Source organism: Carassius auratus, linkage group LG45M (genome assembly GCF_003368295.1).
Source record: "Carassius auratus strain Wakin linkage group LG45M, ASM336829v1, whole genome shotgun sequence".
NCBI classification, from domain to species: Eukaryota; Metazoa; Chordata; class Actinopteri; order Cypriniformes; family Cyprinidae; genus Carassius; species Carassius auratus.
Genome location: NC_039299.1, coordinates 1161190 through 1173724, shown reverse-complemented (window position 1 = coordinate 1173724; position 12535 = coordinate 1161190). Strand labels below are relative to the sequence as shown.

Here is a 12535-nt window from a genome sequence, read left to right as displayed (position 1 = left end):
CCGTTCCAGAAACTCCACGTCCTCCATTTCACCACAAAATCAGGAGCAAATGATACTTTGCGTAAAGAAAAAACACTAAAATGTCATACTGAAGCATTGTAATATCAACTGTAAAACGTGTTATTGGTCAGCTCCATTTTTAATTTCTTTCTTGTCCAATGTCACAATTGATAAAAAGTCAAACTTATGAGATACTTAGTCATAATTGACACAAGTAAAAAAACAAAAAATTAAGATACTAAGTAAAAATTTTGAGATAGTGAGTCATTATGACATAAAAAGTCTAAATTATGAGACGCTAAGGCATAATTAAGAAAGATATGTTTGTACGATCAACTCAAGAAAAAATGTAATTTTTATCAGACGTAAAATTAAAGAATTTTAATATAGTTTATTTTGTGCAGAATTGTCTGAACTTTTATAAGCCGAATTTCCTCAAATGTTTGATTTATGATCTGCAATAAAATAGCCTTTAGAGGATTAATTAGCAATAAACTCAAATTTAAATATACTGTATATATATATTGCATGAAGAAAATAAAGCCTATTTGTTTGGGATCATTACAGTTTTTGCATTGTTGATATTAATGACAATTATTGCATCATATCACCTTGCGTTATTTCACATTACATTTTTTTTGTTGCGGTGTCTCGTTGTGTTGAGAACACCATTTTTAGCTCAATGTGCGTTAACTTTTAAAAAGATTGGGGTAAGTAGTCTCTATTAGGCTGCATTTATTTGATAAAAATGCAGTAAAAATTGTGAAATATTATTACAATTCAAAACAGCAGTTTCTATGTGATTCTATGCTAAAGTGGAATTTATTTCTGTGATGCACAGCTGTATTTTCAGCATCATTCCTCCCGTCTTCAGTGTCACATGATCTTCAGAAATCATGAAAATATGCTAATTTGCAGCTAAAGAAACATTTCTGATTATTAATGTTGAGAAAGTTCATATTTTTCATTTATTTTAAATCTAATTTTTTTTATCAAATTAATGCATCCTTGCTGAATAAAAGTGTTAATTTCTTTTAAAAAGTGCTAATGCATGCACTCTGTGTGCTTCACATGAACACTTGTAGCTTCTAATGAACTTACTATAAATACAACACACATGAAGAAACGCACATGCACTCTTCAGTGATGTTTTTGAATAAAAGCTGCTTTCTAGATTTCCCATCTCTCACATTTGCTGTCATGTGGCACCACAGAACAAAGACACAAATCACAGTTTGAGCCAGAAACACACACACACACACACACACATATGAGCCATGTGATGCCCATGTGAATGCCAGCTGCCAGAACGGGATCCGAAAGGACAAGATTTAACACGAACCTCAGCCTGTGTTTGTGGCTTTGTTTCAATGTGTGATTCACCGTATATTTCCCAGATAAAAGCGTGTGACAAAAGAGCCTTAATGACCCAAATGAGGTGAATTACATGCCAAGAATGTGATCTAATTATCTCCACATGCTTATTTAGCGCAACGGACCATGCAGTCGCAACACGTGTGCGCTCAAACACACTTAGTGTGGTTTGTGTGTAAAGTGCATGTGTGTTTGTGAGCACACTGACCTCCAGCATAAACTCAGTGTGTTTGTGTGTTTGTCATTGGCCTCCAGTGGAGAGTGTGTGTGTGTGTGTGTGGGAAGCAGACGGCATTGTGGGTTGCAGGAAGACTAAGGCAGCCGTAGAAAGATTTCTGTGAAAGCTGGAGTCGTTTGGCAGCACGTGCAAATGTGGCCCAAGGATTGAACGCGTAAAGCGCAGATCGTTCACGTGTGTTTCTGCCTGCCGGCATGTGCGACGAATAGATAATATCTTACTAGTTTTGATGGTGGATTAGTCATGGCTCAGGAGGAGGACGTTTGTTTGAGTCAACATGTCTGCATCCAAATCATGAGCATCGCTGCAAAAAACAAGCATTGCTTATTCATTCTGATTCATTATTTATTTCAGCATTTGAAAAAAGGAGTCAAAGTTGTGTTACCATGAGCAAATTAATATTATTTATGCATTTAAAAAGCATGCTTATTAAAATGCTTCTTGTGTTTTGCATGCAAAATTTGTTTCACAGTAAAAATACAGTTATTTCATTGATTCATTATTTAATTCAGCAAGTAAAATGATTCTCTAATTTGCATTTATTTGGTCAAAATACAGTTCTATTCTAATAAAATATAACAGTGTAATTCTAATTCGTTATTTTATTTGGCATTTTAGTAAATAAAGTAGTTTCTGTTGTAAAGTGCATATGATTTATGCATTTAAAACACACTAATTTTTATTAATCCTGATTTATTTAATTCAGTATTAAGTCTAGTATATGTGATTATAATGTATATGTTTTATTCATTTAAAACTCATCATTGGTGTTGAAATGTGCTTAGTTTTCATGCAATCTCTGCTGTCTTCCAAAGTAAAAAAAGAATTGCAGTGTTTATTAATTCTAATTCATTATTTAACTCAGAATGTTAAAATAAGAGAGCAAAAGATTCTCAAAATTTTAATTTATTAAAAATACAGTAAAAATTATGATACTCAACAGTAATATTCTCTAATCTCTAATTAAATTAAAAATAATAATTCTCAAATTTTGTTTAATGTTGCAATACATATCATTTATGCATTTTAAACCTATATTAATTGTTATTAATTTTGGTTTATTATTCAATTTAGTATTTTATAAAATGGGGTAAAAGATTCTTAAAGTTTTGTTTCTATGTAAAAATGCATTTATGCATTTAAAACTCATTATTTGTACTGAAATGGAAATATAGCATCCTGGCAAACAAGTTTCATGTGTTTTAAGTGTTAAACAATGCTTTTGTTGCATTGTTACACAGTTTTTCTAGGACGCAATATTTTCCAACACACTAAAATAAAAAATAAAACAATTTATTCACTCAGAAATTGCTAGTAAATTTAATAAAGTATCACATTGAATTAAAAAGTGAAAATATATTGAAATAGTATTTTGTAAAACATACCCAATCTTTGTTTTATTTACAACTTTTTTTGCAGGTTTTTTTGTTTTGTTTTTTTACTGCGTTTTTGCAGTATTGTTTACCACACATTACTAAATGTAACGCCGCAAGTTTGCCACCATGAAATTGCTGCTGTATATTTTGTTAGAAGGTGAGGTTAAATTGTTGCAGTCAGTGTGTGATCAATAATTGTTGATTTGGTGATTGATTTTGTCAGAAACGAGAGAAGAGAAAGCATGAGAAGATCCTGAGTGAGGAGTTTTATCCAGCCATCACCAACCTGAACCAGTTCCTCCCGCCGGAGCACGGCATTGAGTACATCGCCTGGGACATGGCGCGATACACGAAGAGGTGCGTACGAATGTCGTAAAGTGACCTGATATTATATGCTGTACACTACTGTTCAAAATAAGTCTCTCCTGCTCATTTTCTGATCAAAAATACAGTAAAAATTTGGAAAATATTTGTACTATTTTAAATTAATGCAACATCATTACTCCACTTCAGTGTCACTTGATTTTCAAAAATTAAATTTTAAAATGCTGATTTGCTGCTCAAGAAACATTTTTGATTATTATCAGTGGAAACCGTGATGCATTTTAGTTTTCAGGATTCACAGATGAATGGAAAGCTCAAGCAGGGTATATTTGAAATAGAAATGTTTTGTAACATTATAATTGACAGTAGAAATGTAACTTCTCATCTGCAGTAAACTGTGTAACGTGTTGGATCGCCTCAGTATGATCGCTGAGAATGTGGTCAAGAGGACGGGATTCTTCGTTAATCGACCTGACTTTTATTGCCACACGTTACGTCCTGATGAAAGGTAAATGACCTTTAAAAAAAAACATCCATTTGATTAAGATGAGAATAACCTGATTCCACAAAAGCAGGCTGTTTCAGCAGCGGTGTGTGACACGCAAAAGGTGGAAGGAATACACAAATGAATCTGAGGTTGTGTAAATAATGTTGTTTATGTGTTTAATAACAAATATGTCTCATTTAAATTCACATTTATGTGATGATAAAATGGCTGGGCTGTCAAATGTCTGTTTTTACATGCAAATGAAAATCATTTTAAGAATATTCAGCAAATTTTTGCCAGAGGGGTTTATCAGAACACTATATTTAAGGAACAGTTCTCACTAAAATGAACATTCCCTGACAATATTCTAACATCCGAGATGCAGATAAGTTTTTCTTCACCAGATTTGGAGAAATGTTGCATTGCATCACTTGCTCAGCAATGGATCCTCTGCAAGTGAATGGGTGCCCATCAGAATTAGAGTCCAAACAGCTGATAAAAACATCACAATAATCCACAAGTAATCCACATGTAGAATGGGTGGGCGGGGCTAAACAGGCGTTGGTGTAGAATGGGTGGGCGGGGCTAAACAGGCAGTAATGTAGAATGGGTGGGCGGGGCTAAAGAGGCAGTGATGTAGAATCGGTGGGCGGGGCTAAACAGGCGGTGGTGTAGAATGGGTGGTCGGGGCTAAACAGGCGTTGGTGTAGAATGGGTGGGCGGGGCTAAACAGGCAGTAATGTAGAATGGGTGGGCGGGGCTAAAGAGGCAGTGATGTAGAATCGGTGGGCGAGGCTAAACAGGCAGTGATGTAGAATCGGTGGGCGGGGCTAAACAGGCGGTGGTGTAGAATGGGTGGGCGGGGCTAAACAGGCATCAATATATATATAATTGGTAGGCCGTGCTAAACAGGCAGTGATGTAGAATCAGTTGGCGAGGCTAAACAGGCAGCGCTTATAATCAGTGGGCGGGGCTAAACAGGCTGTAATGTAGAATTAATGGGCGTGGATAAACAGGCTGTGATGTATATATTTCACTGCTGAAGTTCTTTTAGTACTTCTAATACTAATATTAAGACTTCAAATAATATACCAAACAATTTTTCCTCCTGATGAGCTGCGTATGTGTACAGTGCTTCAAGCACTATTTCTGTCCTTCTCATAAGAGCTCAGAAAGCCTCCCATCTGAGTCACAGCTGAGGTAAATGCAGCACTTTTGTTGTTTTCCAGCTCTTGTTGTTGTAAAGCGTTGATGGTGCACGTGTTGAAGCACTTATTTGTTTTCAAACACACGAGGTGAAAGTTTGTTTTAAACGACTCTCTTTGTTGTTCAGGTGGGGAGATCTCGGAGGGAAGGTCACACCGAATGGCAGGCTACAGGTTTGTTTTTGTTTGTTTTATTCATAAAGCACAATTTAATACGACAGCAGTTGCCAAAAGTTCTGTGACTGATTCCTACATAAAGAGGAGTTAAAATAGTCAAGCCATGAAAAAATTAAGGCATGAATGACTTTCTCAAGATCAATAATAGAAACTAAAGTCTTTATTTTCAACAAAAGTGGATTTGACAACAGCGTTTATTTGTTTACATGGGAATTAAAGCATTCTTATTATTTTGTTGCAGTGGTAGGATAGATTTGCGTATTCTCAGCATAGCAATGAAAGTAGACACCATGCTTCTTGAAAATAGATCCCAAAGGAAGCATATATAATGAAAACGAGAGAGGAGCAAGAATCGACCCTTGAGGAATCCCACAAGTTAGTGCAACTGGAGTTAAGAAAAACTCACCCAGATTAACTGCAAAGCTTCTGTTCGATAAGTAAGACAACATAATGCTCCAGACGAGAAACTAAGATGCTATGTTTTATGGTATCAAATGCCGCACTAATATCTAATAATACCAAGATTGCTGAGGCTCCAGATTCAATGCTTAATAAAATATCATTATATTCTTTTAAAAGCACTGATTCAGTACTGTGTTTTGCTCTAAATCTGACTGAAAAACTTGAATTTCTTATCAAAAACGTCTGTGATTGGATAAAAACGACCTTCTCTAGAACTTTCGAAAGGAAAATTAGTTTTGACATCAGTCTGAAATAAGAAAGGTTTTTTCAAAACAGGCTGCAGTGTAGCATGTTTAAAAAAAGCCTATTGACAGGCAACAATTTATTACAGCCAAATTCTTTGGGTCAATAACATTAAAAACTGTTGTCTTGTCTTCCTCAAAATCTGCTTCCTGTTGGTGCTCAGTCTGGTCAAGAAGTGTCCATTCAGAAACAAAGCGTTCATCTGAACCACACATTATTGATAATAACCAACAGTCACACACCCGCCTGATTGTTTAAATGTGGATGTACTCTATCAAAGATCTGTCAATGCTTTGTAAAATACAGTAAATTACTGTAATTATTTTTTTTGTAAACATTTCTGATGAGTATAGATTATTTAACCATTAAGTAGTCATATCCTATTGTTTGCATACATGTTTGATGCAACTTGTGCACTTTTGAGGTCAGTAAGATTTTTCTTCTGCTCACTCATTTATTTGATCGGACATGCAGTACAAATTGTGACATTATTTCAGGTCAGAAATCATTTTTGGCGTGTTGTTTTGACAGACAGGGGTTTTGAGGACGAACTGTGTGGACTGTCTGGATCGTACCAACACCGCTCAGTTCATGGTGGGTAAATGTGCTCTGGCGTATCAGCTCTACGCTCTCGGCATGATCGACAAACCAAAGCTTCAGTTCGACACGGACTGCGTCAGGTATCTGCGCAAACACACACTACAGCAGTTAGACGCTCCTCTCCATCATACTGATGTTGTTAATGGTGTGAGCAGGTTGTTTGAGGAGCTGTACGAGGATCACGGCGACACGCTGTCTTTACAGTATGGAGGATCTCAGCTGGTGCATCGGGTGAAGACGTACCGTAAGATCGCGCCCTGGACGCAACACTCCAAAGACATCATGCAGACGCTCTCGCGTTATTATAGCAACGCCTTCTCAGGTAAACACCTGAACACCTGGATGCTGCTCTCATACTGTGGCGTGGTATTATGTTCATGGTACTCAAGAAACACTGTTATTATCAATGCTGAAATATATCAAATAAAACAAAATTATAAGTTAAGGGTGCATTAAATTGATCAAAGGTGACTGTAAAGATATTACAAAAGAGTTTTTTTTTTTCAAATAAATGCTGTTCTTTTGAACTTTCTATTAATCTGTGAATCTTGAAAAAAAAATGTACCACAGTTTCCACAGAAATATTAACCGTTTTCAACATTGATAATAATCAGAAATGTTTCTTGAGCATTACATCATCATATTTTCATGATTTCTGAAGATCATGTGACACTGAAGACTGGAGGAATGATGCTGAAAATACAGCGGAGCATCACAGAAATAAATGATATTTTAACAGATATTCATAAAGAAAACAGCTTATTTAAATCATAATAATATTTCAAAATTTTTACTGTATTTTTGATAAAATAAATGCGGCCTTTATGAGCAGACATCTTATATAAACAATTATTCCAAACTTTTGACGAGAAGGTTTTATATTTAATATATTTATTTTATTTTTTTGCTTATATTTTTTGAATTTTTTAATTAAACTTTTTATAACCAGAAAAATATACACATAACATTTCCTTAAAATATTAATGCTTAAAAAATAAAAAGATTGGACAAGTAAATTACAAAATGGACCATTAGTAGCTTAAAACAAATATAATAACTAACAAAAGCCCCTGACAACATTTCAACATCAACCAAATATGTTTTGACTATTTTTGGCCAGTTCTGTTGAAAAATGTCTGATTTTTTACTGTAAATCTGCAGTCATTTTCTCAAATATATATGAATCTGATTCAGTCTCTGTATCCATTCTGTCAGAGTAGGTTTGTTCATCTTCAACCATTCACAGTGAATATCTCCCGATCTTATCATTACAGTACAAATGAAAAAAAAAACTTTTACATTTATAACCAGATTTTCAATGATTATTCGTCATTTTTCTGCACACCCATCCATAGAAATGTATGTATTACATAATATTATGTTAATGTGTCGCGTTTCATAAGCTAATGATGGTCTGGAGCTGGAGAGAGAGAGAGACAGAGAGAGAGAGAAAGAGCGAGAGAGAGAGAGAGAGAGAGAAAGAGAGAGAGAGAGAGCGGGCGAGAGACCTGTGTGAGCCATTATATCCTCCACCAACATTCTCTCCTTCATGAATTATTCATATCTGCCTTTGTGCTGATGGGTCGCTTTGTGTGAATAATTATGATTAGATTTATAAACGGCCGATCTCACGTTATTGGCCCTGTGCAGAGCCGAATCCATCAGAAAACGTGTGAATGCGCCGCATGCAGGGGTTTATTGTCAGGTTCTGCTGGATTTCCTGAAATCACTTTGCAGTTGGACGACATTAAGTTTTTCCTTGTTTATTTTGTGCCATTTATTGTATTTACAGACATGATTGTCATCATCATAGCAGCAACCCAGTTCTAGTCTCCGTGGTCACCGCGTCTCCAAACTCGAAACCCATTGGTTGCTAGTGAATATTTTTGGGTCACACTGTTTTCCCGTAATATTGCGTTTTGAACATTCACCGCGTCATCGCTTCCTCGCGGGAGCTTGATTTGCGCACACAAATTCGCATGTTGTAGTCTTAATTGCTTCATGTTCTCATAATAATGTTAACCTTATGATTTTTGGATATGAGTGAAATCTAATGTAACCCTGAAATGAGCTGTAATTGCCGTTTGGTTAATTGGCGAAGGCGCCGCATTACAATCAAGCGCTGTGATTATATTGCACCCGTGTGAATCGTTTGCCGTCAGCAATGCTCTGTTTGACATAAACAAACATTATGTGTGTGTGTGTGTGTGGAGAAAATTAATTAGTGATGCACCACATCAAAAAATCTTAGACGAGATGAGAACACTGCGCTGAAAACCGAAAATAAGTATTGAAAAAAATGTATCAATTCAAAGCAATATGAAATTTTTCATATTGTATTATTATATTATGTTGTTTATATTTTATATAATATTATACTATGTGTATTATGCATTTTTGTTATTGTATTAATCAAAGTAAATAATGTTATATAGTTTATGCATATATAATATAGTTTATGTGAGGATTGTTTTGAAATCACTTAAATTTAAAGTTTTATATTTCAGAGTATGTTAAATGTAAAAAAAAATGGCTCAATAGTATTGATCCTTGATTCTGATTGGCTGAGCCAAGTTTGAAGCTGTTGTAAAATACTCTATAAACACACACCTTTGTTTACTTCTGTGTGTTGCTCGGCAACCACTTTGTTGCAACCACAACTGTTTCTTTGCGCTGTAAGTCACTTTGGATTAAAGCGTCTGCTAAATGCATAAATGTATAAGGAACACCTGTTTTATAAAAGCAATAATTCCCTTAAAGCCGTGGTTTACAGTAAATTTATAACAGCTGAGGGTGTTTTAGTCACTCCGCTCCGATTTATACTTATTGCTTTAATCAATAAGTAAGAGAGAGAGTTTATTTATTTATTCATAAATATATGTTTTTATGTTGCACAACTATAAAATGTTAAAATTACTTTTGGCTTAAATAATATTTTAAAAAAACTTCCCCTATAAAGTGTTTAAGAAATTTAATTTGTATGACCTGTTTTCTGAATGATTTAAAACCTTTTTGACTTCACATATTTAAAAATAAATAAAAAATATGATATATTATTTGTATATATATATATTTTTTAACTCTTTAAATGTTAAAAGTTATTTTAATTATATGTTTATCATTTTTTACATTTTTTTTATTTAATTAATTAAATATGAGTTAATAATATTAATTTTGCTTCCATTTCGCAAGCAAATTATCAGAAATCATTGATTACATTAATGATGCCATTTTTTTTCTCCATGCCAGTAACAAATTGTAAAGTATAATAAATATATATCTTTAGAAATTAATGAATATTCAAATAATGTTATTACTTTTATTAACTGCATTGATTAGTGCTTCAGCTCATCGGAAGAACTGTAAAGATAAAAGTGTAGTTTAGTAGAATAGCTCATTTTAGTTAGTTATTGATTGGGAGCTTGACGAGTCCAGAGAGACTTGTTTTTTTCTTTGACATAAGAGATAAACTTATTGAAGGAGCGAGAGGAATGGATTAGTGATTCATTTTTCTCAGTGTGTCATTATAATCTTCTGCTCTCTGCATGTGATTGTCAGACAGAATGGATGTTATTGGGGGGTTTAGCGCGTCCCGTTCGCTAGAGGACACCGCGACATCGTCTGGACTTATTCAAGGAATTGTTCACCCGAAAATGAACGTCATTTACCCAGAGCCCAGAGCACAGGTGCATCACAGAGACCTGATGTGATGTGCACATTTTCACAGAGAAAATATGTTTCACTGCATTTTAAAGGCGGTTCCTGTCTTATTAAATATTATATACTAATTTATTCAATATATAGTAATATTAAATAGTTATAATATTTAGTTTAGCATTTTTAATAATTTTTTGTAACTGTTGTTTTAGCATCATTGAGACACTATTATATATTTTATTCATATTTTGAGTTTTTATTTATACTTTCAGTTTCCATTTTAGCAAATTAAATCTTTTGGAATTGTTTTTTATTTTGCCTTTTTTTTGTATATGTTAAACATCTGTATAGTTTTTATTATTTGATTTTGGTTTTAATTTATTTTAGTACATGAAATTAAACTATAAGAAAATAAAATTAAGTTTGAATTAAATACACTTTTTAAGTACTTTATTACAGTTATTTTATTTCAAGTTGAGTTGTCTTATTTGAGTTTTTTATTCTTTATTTGTTGCTTTTTAATGTTTTAGTTATTTTATTTAAAGTAGCAAATTTATGCATGGTTTTAGTTTTAGTTTACTTTAATAACCCTGATCTAAACTATGTTAATGTTAATGGAAAAAATACTATAAAATAGTCATTGATACATTTTTGTTATTTTTATTTTTTTATTCTGTTTCTTATCCCATTGACATATTTGTTTTTGTTGTAAGCATAAACCTTACTTTATTTAGTTAAATAATTTTAACTTTTTATATGTTAAAAATATCTTTTTTATATGTAAAATACTGAAGAAGAGCTTCTTTTTTGCACTGTGCTGGTTAATTAAAGGAGTGGGTTTGAGGTTTAATCGAATGGCCATTCATATTTCTGCCTATTTTTGAGACTCTTTTCTTGTTCTCCAGGTTGTATTTATAGCATCGTCTCATTTAAACTCTCCTCAAGTAAATTCTACTGAAATGAATCATAGTTCAGCACACATACTGTTCTTCAGGACAGTCTAATGGAGCCGCGCTGTTATATTTCAGTATAACACAGACTCTATTATACAGGTCAGTCTCAAGCACATGTTGTTTTTCACTCTAAAATCAAAAGAAAAAATTGCATTGCATTGAAAACTGAAGCTTATTTTAGCAACATAAAGATTTATTTTTCTAATAGGGCAAAAATACAAAATAAAAATGTTTTACAGTGTAATATACTGTTTAATTTCTGGGTTTTGGAGTGAGATCTTGGCATATTCTTGAGATTCACCTTTACTCTTCTGAATCTTTTTATTAAAATGTCTTTTGATTTAAAAAAATATACAAAATAATATTATATAAATTAAAATAATTAATATACATTTAGAATATAAATATAATTAAATAAAAATGATCAAATAAATGTATTTAATAAAATCAAATGTAAATTGAATAAATAAAATAAAAAACTTTTAAGAAATAAAGTCATATAAAATACTCTTTAATCATTATTGCAATTCATAAATGTAATGTAAATTAATAATAATGTAAAATTTAATTAAATGTAAAAAATAAATATATTTAAATAAAAATACAATTAAATCAAATTTATATCGGTGTTATTTTAGTATCATTGATATTCTATAATAGTTTTTATTAATAATTTAAGAAATTAAAATGTGTTTTAATGCGTTTAATTAACTATAATAACCCTACCTGTAGCTCATATATCTTTTGTTGAAATGTCTGCCGAATAGAAAACTTATATAAATGTTCAAATAAAATTAAATAAAACATTATAAAATATTAATTATTTTACTGTTCCGTGCTGGAGATTTGCTTGATGATCAGGCGTTTCCATGTGATGTTTTGTGGATGAATATGTTGGTGCATTAATGTCGCTCGTCTCGGTTCTCATCTCAGCTTTATTTAATTAGGAAGATGCTGAAATGGCCTGAGGTATAACAAGGAACGAGTGGAATTGCGTTCACTGCTTGTCGATTAACTCTTGATTACTCTGGGCCGCACATGCATGTGTTTGAGTGATGGTCCTCTGCATGTGCCACAATTATCACACCTTTAACCTGTGGATATTGTCAAAAACAAGCCCTGGCAGCTGAAAAGAGACGAAAACACTGCTGTGCATCTGATTCTGTTATTGTTTGGTGGTGATCAGACTTTAGTTGGTTTGTTTTCATTGGCATCTCAAAACCAGTTCATATTGCTGAAGTGTTTGATGTTTGGATGCATAACCACTTTTTCAAACAAGCAATATTTATGATTCATTTGAAATAATAAAATAAAAGAACAATATAATTAAATAAAACATATTTATTTATATATAAGTATCCTGTTGCTAATCATGCTAGTAAAGCCAAGGACAGGCTCGATTCCAAATGAATGCATGAACTGATAAAAAGTGTATCTTG

General features: G+C 32.9%; 2 protein-coding genes across 5 annotated transcripts in view; both read left to right on the top strand.

Annotated features, from left to right (window-relative positions):
• The window catches only part of LOC113068554 (gephyrin-like), a 1122288-nt gene that overhangs the window by 683159 nt on the left and 426594 nt on the right, over positions 1–12535 (top strand). The window lies entirely within an intron of this gene.
• The window catches only part of fig4a (FIG4 phosphoinositide 5-phosphatase a), a 55018-nt gene that overhangs the window by 22920 nt on the left and 19563 nt on the right, over positions 1–12535 (top strand). For both annotated transcript variants that reach the window (XM_026241298.1, XM_026241297.1), the window contains exons 12-16: positions 3212–3345; positions 3704–3820; positions 5133–5178; positions 6418–6566; positions 6642–6808. In XM_026241298.1, the coding sequence (XP_026097083.1) occupies positions 3212–3345; positions 3704–3820; positions 5133–5178; positions 6418–6566; positions 6642–6808 (613 nt within the window). The remainder of the gene's footprint in view (positions 1–3211; positions 3346–3703; positions 3821–5132; positions 5179–6417; positions 6567–6641; positions 6809–12535) is intronic.